We start from the raw sequence: 20,282 nt of genomic DNA, 5'->3' as shown, positions 1-20,282 counted from the left end.
CACCTTCACTCTTTCATTCCTCTTTTCTCCCGCCTCTGGAACAAACTCCCTCACTCCCTTCAATCCCACTCCTCCCTCCAGGTCTTTAAAACAGCTGTTCACCACCATCTCCTTTCTTCCCCCATCCAAAACCTTGATCTTTTCTATCCCCGCTAATTCACCCCAGATCCACCTTGTTTGAAATTCCAACTTCTTTCCTGGAAGTCCTGGCAGTGTCCATATGTTTTATACCTCTCCCACTGCCCCCTTCCCACGCCCCCCCCCCCCCCCAAAGCCCTCGCCCTCTCTCAGATCTCTCGATGTCTCCATGTCTCTCGGTCCCTGCTCTCAAATGTTGTGTTTGTGTCCTTCCCCCTCTCTCCCCATCTTGTCTACCGCTCCCTATGTTATATGTTTTATGTGTCGGTTTGTCTTTCTGTGTGATTAATGTTCGCTCTTTCACGAGCCTCGATCTTGTATACAAAAGAGGCGCCTAAGGGTTGGCGTCAAGAAGGGCATCCGGCCATAAAAACATTGCCTCAAAACAGGGAACCATGATTGTCATGGGGCCCGCAAGGCGAACCCCCGCTCTAGTGGGAAAAATGGCCTTAAAACGATCATTCATTCATTCTTCACTATATTGACTGCTGGAGATGTATTTCTGACAGTTATGTCGTTTTCTTTTTCAGAGAATATTTGAACTCGATGCAAGCTCAACTCCACGTGAGTACACGTTTAAATTTTTTCCATGGAGCGGTTTTGGAGATAGAGGTGCAACGTTTTTTCGGTTTTTCCAAAATGGCGCCTGTACCACATGACCTATGACGTCATAATTATCATTAAAATATTCTACAGGAGGATGCGCTCCTATGATGAAAATTTAGTGTCAATCGGACCAAGAACACACACACACACACACACACACACACACACACACACACACAACCCCATCTATAATGGAGTGGTTCGGGGTGGGGGTAGTGAAATGCACAAAAACCTCAATAAATGTTAATTCAAAAGTCTAGTGAAACGGTCTTCAATTGGAACACCACCATATGCCAGTTAACGTCCTTTCTCGAAGATCACCATAAATACATGACCGTGCGGTAATAGGAATATAATAAATGGTTATAATCACCTTTAGGATGAGCCTCGTACTCCATACACAGACATATTCTCTCTTTCTACGTTTTAGGGAATTCGTAATGGGAATCTCTGCACAACAATAAACTTGGAGCCCACAGGATGCACTCTTGTCTTGTCTATATCGAATTGGTTGGACAGAAGCCGAAGCGCAATGAGAATAACAATAAATAAAGAGTTCGATCGAAAGAGCCGAATGGGTATAACTGTGCTGTTTAGGAGATTGATGTTCCAATGAGTAGCTCGGAGAGCAATGAGCCAATAGAGAGTGCGGAGGACGGTGGATGTGGAGGCGATGGTCACCGAGTGGGAGAGTAACGAATGAGAGACTGACCCCGGCCGTTCCAGGTGGGACCTGCTGCATGGTCATCGTGCGAGAAGATACTGAAGCTGTGGAGTTGCTGCAGCATTGCTCTTCGTGCCCCGTGCCCTGAGGTCGTTGCTGTGTACACAGAGTTCTTCTTCACTGGCATTGCCCACACACTCGTGGAGTTATTTGTGGGCACAATCTTAGTGCCCAAGAATACGTTACAAATGCAGAGGCTAATGGATGTGTGTGAAGCACGTGAGAGGTTAATGGATGTGTGTGGAGCATGTGAGAGGTTGTTTGTGGAGCATGTTAATGGATGTTTGTGGAGCATTTTAATGGATGTTTGTGGAGCATGTTAATGGATGTGTGTGGAGCATTTTAATGGATGTTTGTGGAGCATGTTAATGGATGTGTGTGGAGCATAAATTAAAAAAAACCACCTTTAGAGGCCATTTTCCCCCGCAAGGCGGGGGTTGGCCTTTTTCGGGAACCGTGGTTGTTGTTGTTTTTTGGTCCCATTTTTGAAGCAATGTTTTACGGACGGATGCCCTTCCTGACGCCAACCCTTTTTTCCGCCTTTAACGACAAACAGGGAATTACCAGTGAACTGGTACTCAATTAGCCGACCTCGGAAGGATGACAGGCTGAGTCAACCCCCCTGGCGTTAATTCAGCGATCGACCGGGATTCGAACCCAGGATCCTAGGATCCTAAGCCGGCACCCTAACCGCTAGCCCAACACCAGGGCTAATGAGCATGTTAATGTGTGGAGCATGTGAGAGGTTAATGGTTGTTTGTGGAGCATGCGAGAGGTTGTTTGTGGAGCATGTTAATGGATGTTTGTGGAGCATGTTAATGGATGTTTGTGGAGCATGTTAATGGATGTTTGTGGAGCATGTTAATGGATGTTTGTGGAGCATGTTAATGGATGTTTGTGGAGCGTGTTAATGGATGTTTGTGGAGCGTGTTAATGGATGTTTGTGGAGCATGTTAATGGATGTTTGTGGAGCATGTTAATGGATGTTTGTGGAGCATGTTAATGGATGTTTGTGGAGCATGTTAATGGATGTTTGTGGAGCATGTTAATGGATGTGTGTGGAGCATGTTAATGGATGTGTGTGGAGCATGTGAGAGGTTAATGGATGTGTGTGGAGCATGTGAGAGGTTAATGGATGTTTGTGGAGCATGTGAGAGGTTGTTTGTGGAGCATGTTAATGGATGTTTGTGAAGCATGTTAATGGATGTTTGTGAAGCATGTTAATGGATATTTGTGGAGCATGTGAGAGGTTGTCACAGTAAACAACGTTATACTCGATAAAAAGTTAACAAAAGCTGACCTTGAGTACCTTTGTATAAACAGCGTGGATCTGCCACTGGGCACAGCGCAAGACGATCAGCTGTGAACTGGCAAATGTTAACGGTCACTCACCTTCTCCATTGGACGTCGCCGAGGTCGACACGTCCATGCAGGCGGCAGACATCGCTTTGCGGAACGGAGGACGGACGGAGGCGCGACCGCGCAGCCTCACGGTCTCCGCGTTGGACATGCGCTTGCTGGTAGACCTGGACGGAGCTGGCTGGTTCAAGCACATTCCGTCGAGTTGGTCTGAGGTTAGAGGTTATTTCAGCATGGTGGGACGGGTAAGGAAGCCAAATGCTTTCCTGCAAAGCATCAAAATAAAAATGGCATATACAAGATGCACGAGCTGCCATATGGAGATGCCATAACCCTGTGACGATTCCAGAGGATTGAAACGTGGCCTGACCTCCACCCACATCCACAAACAGCACACAGCGATCAATGAGTGAGGTCACAATGAGGTAACAAATGCTTATGGAACAGCAGACATTGGTCGACTTATGGTACATGAAGATGCATCGTAAGCAAAAAATTGCAAACATAATGGGTTATGTCTTTACTTCGTCAATGTCTTATAGGCTGTGAGCCAGACCCTGTATTTTGGGGTCACCGGTACCATCTGAGGGGAATAATTCTCATTGTAATTTTTGGAAAGGTATACATCTCTAGAGTCAGAAAATATGTGATGGCATTGCATTGGTGGTAGCTTTTTGTATTTTACGAGTCGTTTAGTAACCCGTTATCAAAATAGACTTTTCCGAAACTAGCGTAATATAGAAAAAGACATCCTATTTAAAACTAATAGTTCTCTCTTGTTATATGCTATATGTTCTTGAAAATTGTTTGGTACACAGCTAATGTTATATGCTTTTCAAAACAGTTATTAAAATTAGCCTAGTATTTGGTGTTCGCAATTACAGGCAGTGATGGTTTGGCGGTGATAAATTGCAGAATATTTGATTTCGTTTTCATAAAAGAGGTAAGAAAGTTTCGATTGCACATAAACTAATTGATTGATACCATGTTAAGATATGTAAATTTGAAGAAATTCAATCATAAACTATAATAAAAACATATTTGTTAAGTAAAATATACAATATAAATGTTATTGTTATTATCTTTACCCCCCCCCCCCCGCCCCCCAAACACCCAAAAATAAAAAAATACGGTAAATCAAGAATGATGTTTTACCTTTAATTTTTCTTGCATACAATCTACAGTTTGTTTTTTTTTGTTTTTTTTGTATACAAGATCGAGGCTCGTGAAAGAGCGAACATTAATCACACAGAAAGACAAACAGACACATAAAACAAATAACATCGGGAGCGGTAGACAAGATGGGGAGAGAGGGGGAAGGACACAAACACAACATTTGAGAGCAGGGACCGAGAGACATGGAGACATCGAGAGATCTGTGGGAGGGAGAGGGCTTTGGGGGGGGGAGGCATGGAAGGGGAGGGGGTGGAAGGGGGGGGGGTGGGAGAGGTATAAAACATATGGACACTGCCAGGACTTCCAGGAAAGAAGTTGGAATTTCAAACAAGGTGGATCTGGGGTGAATTAGTGGGGGTAGAAAAGATCAAGGTTTTGGATGGGGGAAGATAGATGGTGGTGAACAGCTGTTTTAAAGACCTGGAGGGAGGAGTGTGATTGAAGTGAGTGTGGGAGTTTGTTCCAGAGGCGGGAGAAAAGAGGAATGAAAGAGTGAAGGTGAGCAGAGAGCCGAGATTTCGGCAGTTTAACCATCAGAGGGTGGCTGGCAGATCTTGTGCGACCTGCAGGAATATTTGGGGGACAGAGCACAGAGAGAGCTGGGGGAGCAAGGCCGGAGAGGAGTCGGTAGAAGACAGAAAGACCACCTACCTGCCTGCGGTGAGTGAGTGAAAGGCCCTCAGAGATAGCTTCATCGCGGGAGATTCCAATGATTCTGAAAGCTTTGGATTCAACAGCGTGAAGCCGAGCCAGGTGTGAGGCAGGAGCACCGGCCCATAGGGGAGAACAGTATTCCATTGAGCTGCGGATGAAAGCCTTGTATGTGGTGAGGAGCTCAGGTGTGCCTAGGAAGGACTTCGCACGACGGAGGATGCCCAGTCGGCGACTGGCTTTGGAGGCCAGCTTGGAAATGTGGTTTTCCCAAGAAAACGTTGTATTGATAAAGTTGTAAAATATGTAAAAGTTGTATTGATAAATACAACTAAAATGCTTTGAAGGTGCATGATTTTATGTCTGAATATTTTGCATAAATATGTAAAATGTATAAATCATGTATCAATGCAACTATCATTATGTATAAATGTATGTATTATCATGTGTAAATCATGTATAAATCATATATAAATAATATAATTTTTTGAAGGTACTTTTTTTAACAGAATATTTAATCGGATTTTCTGTTTCAGGTATTTTGGTGGTTGGAAGTGAAAGCAGTTCTGCACAAGAAGTGGAATAGCTGACCCCTTTGCTTCGGAATGGAAAAGCCGCCTCAGTACAATAAATCTGCGACAAATCAGTGCATCATACACATGCCAGCATTCAAAGAAGAGAATGAACATTTGGTCAGTCCTCAATGCTATGACTCATGGCTAACCTTACTTGATGCAGCCAAAGTGAGAAACTATGCACCTATTTTAGACATTGCTAAGCAGCTTCAAGCTGAAGAAGTCCCAACAATCTTCTACCACCGGAAATGCCGAAGCCTTTTCACCATGAAGCGAGATTTGGAGACTCTGAAAAGGAAAGCAGCTGAAAGTCTTACTGATGAGGCTGGGAGTAGTGGCAGTACATCAAAAAGACTCGGTAGACGATCGTCATCAGAAGGACGAGTGTACGATCCCATACGCATTTTCTGTCACAAGGTCAAGTACCAGAAGCATTCCAAATCACGTGAAAAGCTCACACAAGCTTTACGACTAAGAGCAGATCAAACATTACGAGATTGGAGATGAGAACATTCTAGCAATAACAAGTAGAGACATAGTTGCTGCAGAGGCACACTATCATGTTTCGTGCTATAAAAATTATACAAGGATTAAGCAAATAGAACACGAGAGCAAAGATAATAATAAAAAAGAAAACGAAACAGATGGTGACGAACTGTACCAAAGGATTGAAAGAGAAGCTTATGAAGACCTTTTCAAGTTTATCAGAACTGATATCATTTCCAACAAGAAGATTGTACATATCACTTCTTTGACCTCGAAGCTGGAATTCTTCATGCAGTCCAGTGGAGTTGAACAGCTATGTGATTCTACGAGGAAGCACATTCGTAGAAAACTGGAATCTGAGCTCGGGAAATCAGTGGATATATTTCCAGATGACGAGGGAAAGTTGTTGCTGGTTCCCGACGGTGTTTTATTCAAGGATGTAGTCTTAGAAAATCAATTCACCGGGAACTCAGAGTTTGGAAGGCTAAATCAACCAATATCAATAAAATATAGATCAAACTGTCTGGATCAAACCAGGCATCCGTCTCCGAGTCGGACGATGGGGAAAGTGCAGATGAGGATAGGACTGGAAGGAACTGGAAATTTCCAGAGGAACTGGAAAATGATTATGATTTTTGAGTTAATCTTGAACATTTTATTTCACTTACAATTAATGCAGATGATCAGAGATGTCTCACAAACTATGAAGGACTTTCTATTTTGTGGACTACGGGTGTTTCATACGTTCATATGTGCACTATTGACTTTAAGTCCTAAAAACCTGTGTTAGTTCGGAAAATAAAGAAAAAAACATTTAACTTTTTCATGCACTTGTTATTATTTACTTTCGTTTGATTCTCAGAAAGTTTCCTTGATCAACAACAACAGTGAAAATATGAGGACATTGACCAAACTACTTAAATCCGTCAAAATTGGCTCCTTTTTTAAAAGGAGGGGGGTAACATTTTCTGCTATAAAAATAATAATATTCATCATACACACAAGAAGTATACATTTCTGGATTGCTAATGAAATTTGCTAAAAGCCCATGCAATTATATGTGTTCCACAACTTATATTTACCTTCCACAGCAAATGACAGACAAATATTTTTCTAAAGGCATTTATGATATATCACACAGAAAATATAGACATATATATATATATATATATATATATCAGTGTCACAAATGGCATATCTTTCAACTTAGCGATGTTTTACACTTTTGGTTATGAAGCAAATGATTAAGGAGAAAGGTCAAATTCATTTGAGTGTTAATGTGCGAGTGATGAAAAAGATATGTAAAGTTAAAAAATGATGTCTAAGCTTGTTCGGACCATTTTGAATAAAACTTTATTTAAGGGTGGGTATATAAACAGGGTGATAACACACAAAAATCTACCACCGATGCAATGCTATCACATATTTTCTAATACTAGGGTGGTATACCTTGCCAAAAATCACTATGAGAATTATTCCCCTCAGATGGTACCGACCAACCCTTCTGGCTCATGGCCTATTATCAGTCACAACAATTATTCTTTAACCTCTGAACCCCTCATCTCCAACCCCAATCCCCTACCTAACTCCAAAAGCAAATTAATGTGGAGAATTAAAAAACAACAATCTTCACTCAAATCCATGCTCTTCCAACAAACAAAAACCTCATTGGAAACACAGTAGTTAATTGTCACCATGGCAACATGTTTATAGATAATCAGAATCGTCACTTACATGACATCGATGTGGACACGTGTCCAAATTTTGTGTGACATCACCCAACGAAGATACCCAAAATCAAGCCAATAATGTTACATCGCCAGCTCAGACCCGACCAATTGGGCACCGTCTCCATCAGGCGGGCTGCCTCAGAGTAGCAATTGGTCACTGTCTCTATCAAGCGGGCTGCTTAAGAGTACCAATTGGGCACCGTCTCCATCAGTCGGGCTGCCTCAGAGTACCAATTGGGCACCGTCTCCATCAGGCGGGCTGTCTCAGAGTACCAATTGGGCACCGTCTCCATCAGGCGGGCTGCCTCAGATGACCAATTGGGCACCGTCTCCATCGGGCGGTCTGCCTCAGAGTACCAACTGAGCAGCGTCTCCATCAGGCGGGCTGCCTCATAGTACCAATTGGGCACTGTCTCCATCAAGCGGGCTGTCTCAGAGTACCAATTGGGCACTGGCTCCATCAGATGGGCTGCCTCAGAGTACCAATTGGGCACCGTCTCCATCAGATGGGCTGCCTAAGAGTACCAATTGGGCACCGTCTCCATCAATCAGGCTGCCTCAGAGTACCAATTGGGCACTGTCTCCATCAGATGGGCTGCCTCAGAGTACCAATTGGGCACCATCTCCATCAGGCAGGCTGCCTCAGAGTATCCAATCGACAGTTGAAAAGTGTAGACCACCTCAGCCTTTCTGGATCAAATAAAGGAAAATTCTGAGTGGCAGGAATTGAGTATGCGGAGCAATCACCAATTACAGGTAACCCGATTGAAGTCGTGACAGTAGAGGAAAAATTTCAATTCGAGCACATAAATTCTCAATTTAATGAGGATGTGCTTCACTACATTAATGTCTACCTGAGCTTGAAAGATCTTCGACATCAAAATGAAACTTCTGGTTCTGACAGGAGATGCAGAGCAGGTGTAATCAGAGCCATGGAGACCAAAAAGTCAGCACACTGTGGGTAAAGACTCCAACAGCAGAGATAAATGAAGACATTGTTACTTGGATAGAAAGACCTGCCCTCATCCATCGATTGGGAATACAAGCGGAGGTCACCTCGTCTCGACTGCGTGCTATCGTGCATTGGAACTCCTCGATGTACTGCACATCATTTGTCGGAGATAAAAAGAGAAGGTAGAGAGTGGCCTCAAGCTGAGGTATAAAGGAGGTTTATGTTTCAGCAAGGTCAATCTGCAGGTAAAAACAAAAACATTGTGACGTCTTTAATACTCGACAACGTAAGGTCTCGTGAAGCACGCGAATGGTTTCAATGTTTGGAGTCATTTTGAGCTTTGTAGGAGAGCTTTGACACAAACATCAAGGAAGTGTTTATGGTCAACATGTCCTGAGATGGAAGCATGCACCTTTTCATTTGCACGCACTACCAGGGGGCAAGTGTTCGGAACACTAAGCTTAACGAGCCTCGCAAATATCTAAAAGCAAATGTCTGCTCAGGGTTCAACGAGTCTCTCGTCGCTGTGCAGTCAAATTGTGTCTCATCGGCTGCCAAGAAATAACTATTATATGCCAATGCGGATCAGGAGCTGCAATGCAATTTTACAGGACAGATGCAGCTCTGTCAATACAAATAGAAAACGATGGTGCACCGCATTAGGACTAGTGAAGCCTGCTGTAGGCCTCAAGTAAGGGTTAACACTATACACTGTCTCCACCAAGGAAAAAGATTTCCCTGAGGAATCATTGTCAGCACCACTTAGTTCAAGTTGACATCGCTGTCCGAATACATTTACCGGTTGTTCAAAAGGGTTTAGAAATTGTGTTTCTCTCCAGCATCACTGTCTACGATGGGCCGGGGCCTTGGAGGCGAAACCTGATGCTCGGTGATAGCGCTTCAGTCCGATCCAAGGTAACAGTTTTATTGACAGGTTTTGCTTGTCCGGTTTCGTTACACGTCTACCTGACATGGGTGACCAACCAAACGAGCGTTTCGCTTGGCCGAGGTAACCCTTCACTATGGAATGTCGAGCACACCTGCCAATTTTCGAGATAACTTGAAACATCAGGTGCAAGGTCTTCTCGCTCGAATGGCACGGTGTACCGCACGTTTCATTTGTCTTTGACACTCCATAATCAGGACTAGTTCCGCACATCGACAAGTTTGACCTCCAAGACAAATCCACCTTCACTTCGGCCATTTTGACACAGCACGAGCTGCACAATCCTGTCGGCTGCAGAGTTCTTGACGGCTGATCGGACCGAATGGACTCCGTTAGATTGTGTATGCCGCCTTCATCATCGATCCCTCGTGGTTTTCAAACCATACCCGCAGTTATGACGTTTCATCTTCTCCCTTGGAAAGATGGTCAAGAATCATTAAAGTGCACAACAAACTTGCCTTTCAACAAAAATAAATAAAACCCTGCTCACCTACAATGATCTGACTGACACACACACACACACACACACACACACACACACACACACACACACACACACACACACACACACACACACACACACACACACACACACACACACACACACACACACACACACACACACACACACACACACACACACACACACACACACACACACACACACACACACACACACAAAAGTAAGTACACCCCATGTAAAGTTTTGACTTTTTCAACATATTTCAACATACAGCTATTTGATCTTCATTTCAACAATATTGATAGATAAAGGTGATATAATGTAACAAATATCATGAAACATTTACATTTTGTAGTCCATTGTATAATTTAAATAAACATAAATGCAAATTTTGCATGTGGAAAAAGTAAGTACACCCTTGGCTCTAATAGGTGGTATTGCCCCCTTTGGCAGACACAACCTCAAGTAGGCGTTTCTTATAACTATCTATCAGTCTCTGACATCGACTGGGAGAAATTTTTGCCCACTCCTCCATGCAGAATTCTTTCAGCTGTGCGACGTTTGAGGGGTTTCTTGCGTGCACAGCTCGTTTCAAATCCCCCCACAACATCTCGATGGGATTTAGATCCCAGGCTTTGACTTGGCCATTCCAGAACCCTCCATTTCTTTCTTTTCAGCCATTCCTTGGTGGATTTACTGGTATGTTTAGGGTCATTGTCATGTTGCAAGGCCCACCTTCGGTTGAGCTTCAACTCTCCGACAGATGGCCTCACATTATCCTCAAGCACCCTCTTGGTACAATGAAGAATTCATAGTGGATTATATGATGGTGAGCTTCCCAGGCCCTGATGCAGCAAAGCTGCCCCAAACCATAATATTTCCACCACCATGCTTTACAGTTGGTATCAGGTTCTTGTGGTCAAATGCTATTTTTGGTTTTCGCCAAACATGTCTTCTGGTACTGTGGCCAAATAGCTCGACCTTTGACTCATCTGTCCAGAGCACATTGTTCCAGAAGTGCTGGTCTTTGCCTCGGTTCTTTGGCAAACTTTAGTCTTGCCCTGATGTTCTTTCTGGACAGCAAAGCTTTCCTCCTGGCACACCTCCCATGTAGATCAAATTTGTGCAGCCTCTTTATAATGGGAGATTCGTGCACTTTGACATCAACAGTGGCAAGAGCTACCTGTAGGTCCCGTGATGACATTCTGGGGTTCTTAGAGACTTCTTTCAGCACCTTGCGGTCTGCTCTCAGGCTGAACATGCTGGGGCATCCTGGGCTGAACAAGTTGGCAGTTGTTTGGAATCTTCTCCACTTGTAGATGATCTTCCGGACAGTCGAATGATTGATTTCAAATTGTTTGGTGATCTTTTTAAATCCCTTCCCAGACTCGTAGGCATCTATATCCTTCTTTCTGAAGGCCTCAGAGAGCTCTTTTGATCTAGGCATGGTGACGCCACACACTTCAACAACAAAGAGCAAACGAAACTAAATGTCTGAGGTTTAATAAGACAGGTTCCTCCAAGATCCTCTCTAACGATGTTCTAATCATTTGCACCTGAGCTGGTGCACCTCATTCTAATTTTAGGTATTTGAAGTAGTGATAAATGTAGGGTGTACTTACTTTTTCCACATGCGAAATTTGCATTTATGTTTATTTAAATTATACAATGGACTACAAAATGTAATTGTTTCATGATATTTGTTATATTATATCACCTTTATCTATCAATATTGTTGAAATGAAGATCAAATAGCTGTATGTGGAAATATGTTGAAAAAGTCAAAACTTTACATGGGGTGTACTTACTTTTTCATGTGACTGTACCTCAAGAAGCCATTAGAGAGATCGCACCCACTGCTCCCTCAAATTCCAAATTGCCCCTACAATGAAAAATCAATAATACGAATAATTTAATCAACTTGATGTTTTTCATCAAAACTCCCCATTAGGCAAACAACGTTTGATAGCACTTCGGACCATGGGGCTGAGGTGAAAGCTGGGCCAAGATAAAAGAGAAGCCCCCTCCATATCCCCCACTACGACCCCAAATTTTGTGTAAATCTGCGATTGCGATCACATGAGCTCTTACAAAGATCTCCACACCCCACTAACCTCGCCCCCCCCCCACGCCCCTCAAAGTCGCCACCACCCTCCCCTTCCTCCTCCACCACCAACCCATGACAATCCCCATGGAGCCCCTAATATGTCGGCAAATTTTGGTGGCCCTACAATGCTCCGTTCCCAAGTTATAAGGGAACAAACAAACATCAGACGCCAGACATCAGACCGACAAACAGAAAATGGAGTGTGACAAAAAGGTAAGGCTTGTTTGTATCATTTTTACCTGACGAGAGAATGGTTACTAAACACCACTCATGTGGATAAAAAAGACCTTCGGATTGACGACCTTGATCAAAACCTAAACCATCATATGACCAAAAATTATCCACCACGAGACATCAAACGCCATCAAATGCCAATCCAGTGAAGGGGCATGACCTATCCAGTAAAAGAGGCATGACTTTTCCGGTCAAAGGGGCACAACCCATCTGGTCAAAGGGGCGTGAATCATCCGGTCAAATTGGCGTGACCCATCTGGTCAAACGGGCACCATCCATCCGGGTGAATGGGCATGACCCATCCAATCAAAGGGGCATAGCCCATGCGGTCAAACAGACATAGCCCATGCGGTCAAACAGACATAGCCCATGCGGTCAAACAGACGACCCATCTGGTCAAACGGGCAGGACCCATCGGGTCAAATTGGCGTGACCCATCTGGTCAAACGGGCACCATCCATCCGGGTGAATGGCCATGACCCATCCAATCAAAGGGGCATGACCCATGCGGTCAAACAGACATAGCCCATGCGGTCAAACAGACATAGCCCATGCGGTCAAACAGACGACCCATCTGGTCAAACGGGCAGGACCCATCGGGTCAAACAGGCACGACCCATCTGGTCAAACGGGCACCATCCATCTGGGCGAACGGGCATGACCCATCCAATCAAAGGGGCATGACCCATGCGGTCAAACAGACACAGCCCATGCGGTCAAACAGACACGACCCATCTGGTCAAACGGGCATGACCCATGTGGTCAAATGGGAGCAATCCATCCAAAAGAACTGGCATCGTTATCCTCATCATATCTTTCGACACAAGGCTGTGAAAGACCTGGCATAACCTGTCGAATCAAATGGGTTCAACCAATCCAATCAAAGGGGCATTATCTCTCCAACCAAAGGGACAATACCTGTCCAATCAAAGCGACAATACCTGTCCAAGATAGCAGAATTTGGTTCTGGTAAAAGTGCCGAGTGATTGAGGGTCATGCTGGTGTGCGGGACAAACCAGGATACAACATGCGGTTATCACGTTTGATACCATGGCTTTGAATAACGTGACCGTGGCCCATGCTTGAGGCAGTACGAGGACAAGCGAACCCCGCTGGCGGCCATATTGAAATTCGAACAACAGCTTCCGGGCCTCATTTTAAAAGCGGTTTCAAGCAGGCTCAGACCAATCACATTGGTGGAAGCAATGTCTAGCGGAGGTCGCAACAGCGTGCAACAGGTGGTTGTGCCTGACCGTCGGGCAGTTACCTTTTCCCAGCATCGGGATGTCATCCATTAGGACCAGAAAGACAAACCATTGCTCGGAGCCTGGGCCCGACATGAAAGATTACAAATAAGCTGAAAATGGGAAACCTTCAAATGCGTGTTGTGACGAACGTGCGCATTAAAATTTAATTTCCCTATCGAGGAGAAGCAAAGCCAATTAGCTTTTTTATAATTACAACATCTCACAATTAGCCGAGAAATCATCATCGCACCGCTCTCCTGCTGTTCACTTTACAAAACAAACTCGAGTGCGGCTTTGGAATTGGCATACTCTCGGGATTGTCATCCCTATGGAAAGCGCTTTGTTCCCAGGTTGAGCGAGTCACGTGACGCATGTTTTTACCTGAAGGGATGAAACACCATGTGTGAGGGATGAAACAAAAATGGGAAAATTTGGTGATTTACAAAAAACAGGAATAGTTATGTCAAAAGTAGAAAAACAACACAAGTGTGATGTTTCAGTGGGTTTGTTCCTTTTATGTTTAAATCTTCTTAATTTTCAACTTGTCCCATTAGTTGGGTGAGAAATGTCAAAGCAGGTTGTTTTTGGTTCGAGAGTGATGGAGGAGTGAAGGATGTGCTGATCCGGAGATTGAAACATCGTACAATGACATTTCCTGTCGGTTCCAATCACATACTGTATATCCCATCCCATAGGATATAAAAGTAAATAACTATTTGATCAAAATCAAGTCATAAGCTCTCCTGCCCATCCTGTCCATCGCTGCTTCGGTTACAAAGGTGGCCAATGGGATGAGGGCGAGCATGATGTACCATCACGAGGAGGCAACAGAATCGAGGCGACCAATGAAAGATGTTAATGATGCAGCTTGCTGGGATTTGGGAGGGTCGGGGTTGAGGGCGCATCATACCTTTGTCAAACACAAGACTGAGTCTCCTAGTGGGCTTCACTGAAACATAGGCAGAGACACAAAACAACTCACAGGGAAAAAATACAACACCACAGTTTTCTCTTGCTTTTGCAGTATACACATCACATATGTTGAAACATACATTGGCCATGACCATATACATACATTTCATATGCCATATAGACACTGTATATGACCATATAGGCACTGCACACGACTATATGTACAATGCATATGACTGTGTAGACAATGCATATGACCATATGTACAATGCATATCACCATGTAGACAGTGCATATGACCATGTAGACAGTGCATATGACCATGAAGACAGTGCATATGACCATATAGATAGTGCATATGACCATATAGACAGTGACTATAACCATATAGACACTGCATATAACCATATAGACACTGCATATAACCATATAGACACTGCATATGACCATGTAGACAGTGCATATGACCATATAGCCAGTGCATATAACCATATAGACACTGTATATGACCATATATACAGTGCCTATGACCATGTAGACAGTGCATATGACCATGTAGACAGTGCATATGACCATATAGTGCATATGACCATATAGACAGTGCATATAACCACATAGACTGTATATGACCATATATACAGTTCATATGACCATGTAGACAGTGCATATGCCCATATAGACAGTGCATATAACCATATAGACACTGTATATGACCATACAGACAGTGCCTATGACCATGTAGACAGTGCATATGACCATGTAGACAGTGCATATGACCATGTAGACAGTGCATATGACCATATAGACAGTGCATATAACTATATGTACAGTGCATATGCCCATATAGACAGTGCATATGACCATATAGACAGTGCATATGACCATATAGACAGTGCATATAACGATATAGACAGTGCATATAACCATATAGACACTGCATATGCCCATATAGACAGTGCATATGACCATATAGACAGTGCATATAACCATATAGACACTGTATATGACCATATAGACAGTGCATATGACCATGTAGACAGTGCATATGACCATATAGACTGTGCATATGACCATATAGACAGTGCATATAACTATATGTACAATGCATATGACCATATAGACAGTGCATATGACGATATGTACAATGCATATCACCATATAGACAGTGCATATGCCCATGTAGACAGTGCATATGACCATGTAGACAGTGCATATGACCATGTAGACAGTGCATATTACCATATAGACAGAACATATGACCATATAGACAGTGGATATGACCATATAGACAGTGCATATGGCCATATGGACAGTGCATATGACCATATATACAGTGCACATGACCATATAGACAGTGGATATGACCATATAGACAGTGCATATGGCCATATACATAGTGCATATGACCATATAGACACTGCATATAACCATAGACATGACATATGCCCATGTAGACAGTGCATATGACCATATAGCCAGTGCATATAACCATATAGACACTCTATATGACCATATAGACAGTGCCTATGACCATATAGACTGCATATAACCATATAGACACTGCATATGACCATGTAGACAGTGCATATTACCATATAGACAGTGCATATAACCATATAGACACTGTATATGACCATATATACAGTGCATATGACCATGTAGACAGTGCATATGACCATATAGACAGTGCATATAACTATATGTACAATGCATATCACCATATAGACAGTGCATATGACTATATGTACAATGCATATCACCATATAGACAGTGCATATGACCATGTAGACAGTGCATATGACCATGTAGACAGTGGATATGACCATATAGACAGTGCATATGGCCATATGGACAGTGCATATGACCATATAGACAGTGCATATGACCATATAGACACTGCACATGACCATATAGACATTGCATATGACCATATACACAGTGCATATGACCATATAGACAGTCCATATAACTATATGTACAATGCATATGACCATATAGACAGTGCATATGACCATGTAGACAGTGCATATGACTATATAGACAGTGCATATGACCATAAGTACAATGCACGTGACCATATAGACAGTGCATATGACCATATAGACAGTGCATATTACCATATGTACAATGCAGGTGACCATATAGACAGTGCATATGACCATATGTGCAATGCATGTGACCATGTAGACAGTGCATATGCCCATACACAGTGTGTATGCCAATAAAGTGTAAATTACAATATTTACAATGCATGTGCCAATACATATAATTGTAAACATACAGCCCATGCATGACATGGCATGTAAATGCAGGAAAATTATCATGCATATTGTTGCGGGAATGACCCTTGAGGGTTCATAAAACTGTTTAGTAGAACGATAGTTATTTCTTATCATTTGTTCAGATAAGCGTGATGTACTATTTCTAAAATGGATACGCGTTGTGTCTGTACAGTGCGATGTTTGTTTTCCCTACCCTAATGTTTTGTCCTCTCCTATTAAAACCTCTGGCTGCACATTTTAATGTTATTTTCCTCTGATTACACGTCTTTTACAAATCACACACAAGAGCATTGCAGCTCAAGCCATGATAAATTGCAGGTGTGGCGAATCTGCTTTGAAATAGCCAGCCATTAGCCTTATGGCAGGAGCTGATATACGGGGCAATTCTGCATTGAAGAGGTCTGCAGTTATCATCACCATGACAACTCATGGCGGGGTTTATCAGTTGTTCTTGCGTATGGTTATGCTAAATGCTGCTTTGATAGAGAGGGAGCGATTTGGAGATATGTTGGTGATGCCGCTGACGCAGAGAGCAGTTGGGCGAGGCAGCTGATGCAGAGAGCAGTTGGGCGAGGCAGCTGACGCAGAGAGCAGTTGGGCGAGGCAGCTGACGCAGAGAGCAGTTTGGCGAGGCAGCTGATGCAGAGAGCAGTTGGGTGAGCCAGCTGAAGGAGAGAGAAGTTTGGCGAGTCAGCTGACACAGAGAGCAGTTAGGTAAGGCAGCAGACGCAGAGAGCAGTTGGGCGAGCCAGCTGATGCAGAGAGCAGTTGGGCGAGGCAGCTGATGCAGAGAGCAGTTGGGCGAGGCAGCTGATGCAGAGAGCAGTTGGGCAAGCCAGCTGAAGGAGAGAGAAGTTGGGCGAGCCAGCTGACGCAGAGAGCAGTTAGGTAAGGCAGCAGACGCAGAGAGCAGTTGGGCGAGCCAGCTGATGGAGAGAGCAGTTGGGCGAGGCAGCTGACGCAGAGAGCAGTTGGGCGAGCCACCTGATGCAGAGAGCAGTTGGGCGAGCCAGCTGACGCAGAGAGCAGTTGGGCGAGGCAGCTGACGCAGAGAGCAGTTGGGCGAGGCAGCTGACGCAGAGAACAGTTGGGCAAGCCAGCTGATGCAGAGAGCAGTTGGGCGAGCCAGCTGACGCAGGGAGCAGTTGGGCGAGCCAGCTGACGCAGGGAGCAGTTGGGCGAGCCAGCTGACGCAGAGAGCAGTTGGGCGAGCCAGCTGACGCAGAGAGCAGTTGGGCGAGGCAGCTGACGCAGAGAGCAGTTGGGCGAGGCAGCTGACGCAGAGAGCAGTTGGGCGAGGCAGCTGACGCGGAGAGCAGTTGGGTGAGCCAGCTGACGCAAAGAGCAGTTGGGTGAGGAAGCTGATGCAGAAAGGAATTGTTGGGTGAGCCAGCTGATGTAGAGAGCAGTTGGGTGAGTCAGTTGAGGCACAGAGCAGTTGGGCGAGCCAGCTGACGCAGACTGGCATTGTTGGGTGAGGCAGCTGATGCAGAGAGCAGTTGGGTGAGGCAGCTGACGCAGAGAGCAGTCGGGCGAGGAAGCTGATGCAGAGAGCAGTTGGGTGGGGCAGCTGACGCAGAGAGCAGTTGGGTGAGGCAGCTGACGCAGAGAGCAGTTGGGTGAGGCAGCTGAAGCAGAGAGCAGTCGGGTGAAGAAGCTGATGCAGAGAGCAGTTGGGTGAGGAAGCTGATGCAGAGAGCAGTTGGGTGAGGCAGCTGACGCAGAGAGCAGTCGGGCGAGGAAGCTGATGCAGAGAGGAGTTGGGTGAGGCAGCTGACGCAGAGAGCAGTTGGGTGAGGCAGCTGACGCAGAGAGCAGTCGGGCGAGGAAGCTGATGCAGAGAGGAGTTGGGTGAGGCAGCTGACGCAGAGAGCAGTTGGGTGAGGCAGCTGACGCAGAGAGCAGTCGGGCGAGGAAGCTGATGCAGAGAGTAGACGGGCGAGGAAGCTGATGCAGAGAGCAGTTGGGTGAGGCAGCTGACACAGAGAGCAGTTGGGTGAGGCAGCTGACACAGAAAGCAGTCGGGCGAGGAAGCTGATGCAGAGAGCAGTTGGGTGAGGAAGCTGATGCAGAGCAGTTGGGTGAGGCAGCTGACACAGAGAGCAGTTGAGTGAGGCAGCTGACGCAGAGAGCAGTTGGGTGAGGCAGCTGATGCAGAGAGCAGTTGGGTGAGGCAGCTGATGCAGAGAGGCACAGTTGGGTGAGATGGCTGTTTTTGAGAAAAATGTAAAAGCCGGGAGAAGATAATAATGCTGGAAGAGAACTTTTGAGATGAGCAGGAAGTCACTGAGTGTGCCAAAGCTGTGGACATTAATTTCCCCAAAGCAATGATGGGGTTTTGAGGGAGGGACAAATACCAAGATGAGGAGTTTTTTACACCGGGCTGCACCAGAGAGCTCTGGATAACTGCCTCCAGCAGTCCTGCACAGATTGCCTCCAGTTTGAAGTGGTAACTCCTGCACAGCTTACCTCCGGTTTGAAGTGGTAACTCCTGCACAACTTGCCTCCGGTTTGAAGTGGTAACTCCTGCACAACTTGCCTCCGGTTTGAAGTGGTAACTCCTGCACAGCTTGCCTCTGGTTTGAAGCGGTAACTCCTGCACAGCTTGCCTCTGGTTTGAAGGGGTAACTCCTGCACAGCTTGCCTCTGGTTTGAAGGGGTAACTCCTGCACAGCTTGCCTCTGGTTTGAAGGGGTAACTCCTGCACAGCTTGCCTCTGGTTTGAAGGGGTAACTCCTGCACAGCTTGCCTCTGGTTTGAAGGGGTAACTCCTGCACAGCTTGCCTCTGGTTTGAAGGGGTAACTCCTGCACAGCTTGCCTCTGGTTTGAAGGGGTAACTCCTGCACAGCTTGCCTCTGGTTTGAAGGGGTAACTCCTGCGCAGCTTGCCTCTGGTTTGAAGGGGTAACTCCTGCACAGCTTGCCTCTGGTTTGAAGGGGTAACTCCTGCACAGCTTGCCTCTGGTTTGAAGGGGTAACTCCTGCACAGCTTGCCTCTGGTTTGAAGGGGTAACTCCTGCACAGCTTGCCTCTGGTTTGAAGGGGTAACTCCTGCGCAGCTTGCCTCTGGTTTGAAGGGGTAACTCCTGCACAGCTTGCCTCTGGTTTGAAGCAGTAACTCCTGCACAGCTTGCCTCTGGTTTGAAGTGGTAACTCCTGCACATCAATCTCCTCCATCAGTTCATCCATTCTCCTTCTATCCACCCTCTTCACTCCCGCAATCCTCCTGACCCAGTTGTTCTCACAAACCTGCAGTCTCTGTTGTTGTCTTTCTGTCAGTGCCACTATCTCCAGACCGCAAAAAGGTAGGCCGGCGTTACACACGGCATCAGAACCTTCCCTTTCAATGTCCTTAAAATCTTTCTGTCTGCCATTACTCCCTCAACCCTCCTCCATGCATTCGCACCCACCTGAATCCTCCTCCGCACCTCTACCTCTGACTTGCCATCCCCAGCCACTGTTCCACCGAGATATTCAAACCTATTTCCTTGTCTGTTCTCCTTTCCCTATAACCTGATATTCATTTGTTTTCTCTGCTGTCCAACCCACATCACCTCCATGCTCATTTTAAGCCCATGTTTCTCAAATTCCTCATTCCTCTCCCCCAGTACTTCCTGCATCTTCTGCCCACTCTCCACCACAACAACCAAATCGTCCACATACAACATCCTCCCCAGAATACCCCTCATGTTTA

General features: G+C 45.2%; 1 protein-coding gene across 2 annotated transcripts in view; it reads right to left on the bottom strand.

Annotated features, from left to right (window-relative positions):
• Positions 1-20,282, bottom strand: part of LOC137427185 (syntaxin-binding protein 5) — a 331,945-nt gene that overhangs the window by 53,887 nt on the left and 257,776 nt on the right. Inside the window, exons 20-22 of one of the 2 annotated variants that reach the window (XM_068116437.2) lie at positions 14,305-14,343; positions 2,861-3,037; positions 1,457-1,564 (exon numbers count right to left, since the gene is read on the bottom strand). In XM_068116437.2, coding sequence (XP_067972538.2) covers positions 1,457-1,564; positions 2,861-3,037; positions 14,305-14,343 — 324 coding nt within the window. The remainder of the gene's footprint in view (positions 1-1,456; positions 1,565-2,860; positions 3,038-14,304; positions 14,344-20,282) is intronic. The other variant, XM_068116439.2, reaches the window with a different exon arrangement.

This window comes from Myxine glutinosa, chromosome 5 (assembly GCF_964187855.1).
Source record: "Myxine glutinosa chromosome 5, kmMyxGlut1.1, whole genome shotgun sequence".
Classification (NCBI taxonomy): Eukaryota; Metazoa; Chordata; class Myxini; order Myxiniformes; family Myxinidae; genus Myxine; species Myxine glutinosa.
The sequence above is the reverse complement of the archived record's forward strand: the minus strand, read 5'-3'. Positions and strand labels throughout refer to the sequence as shown.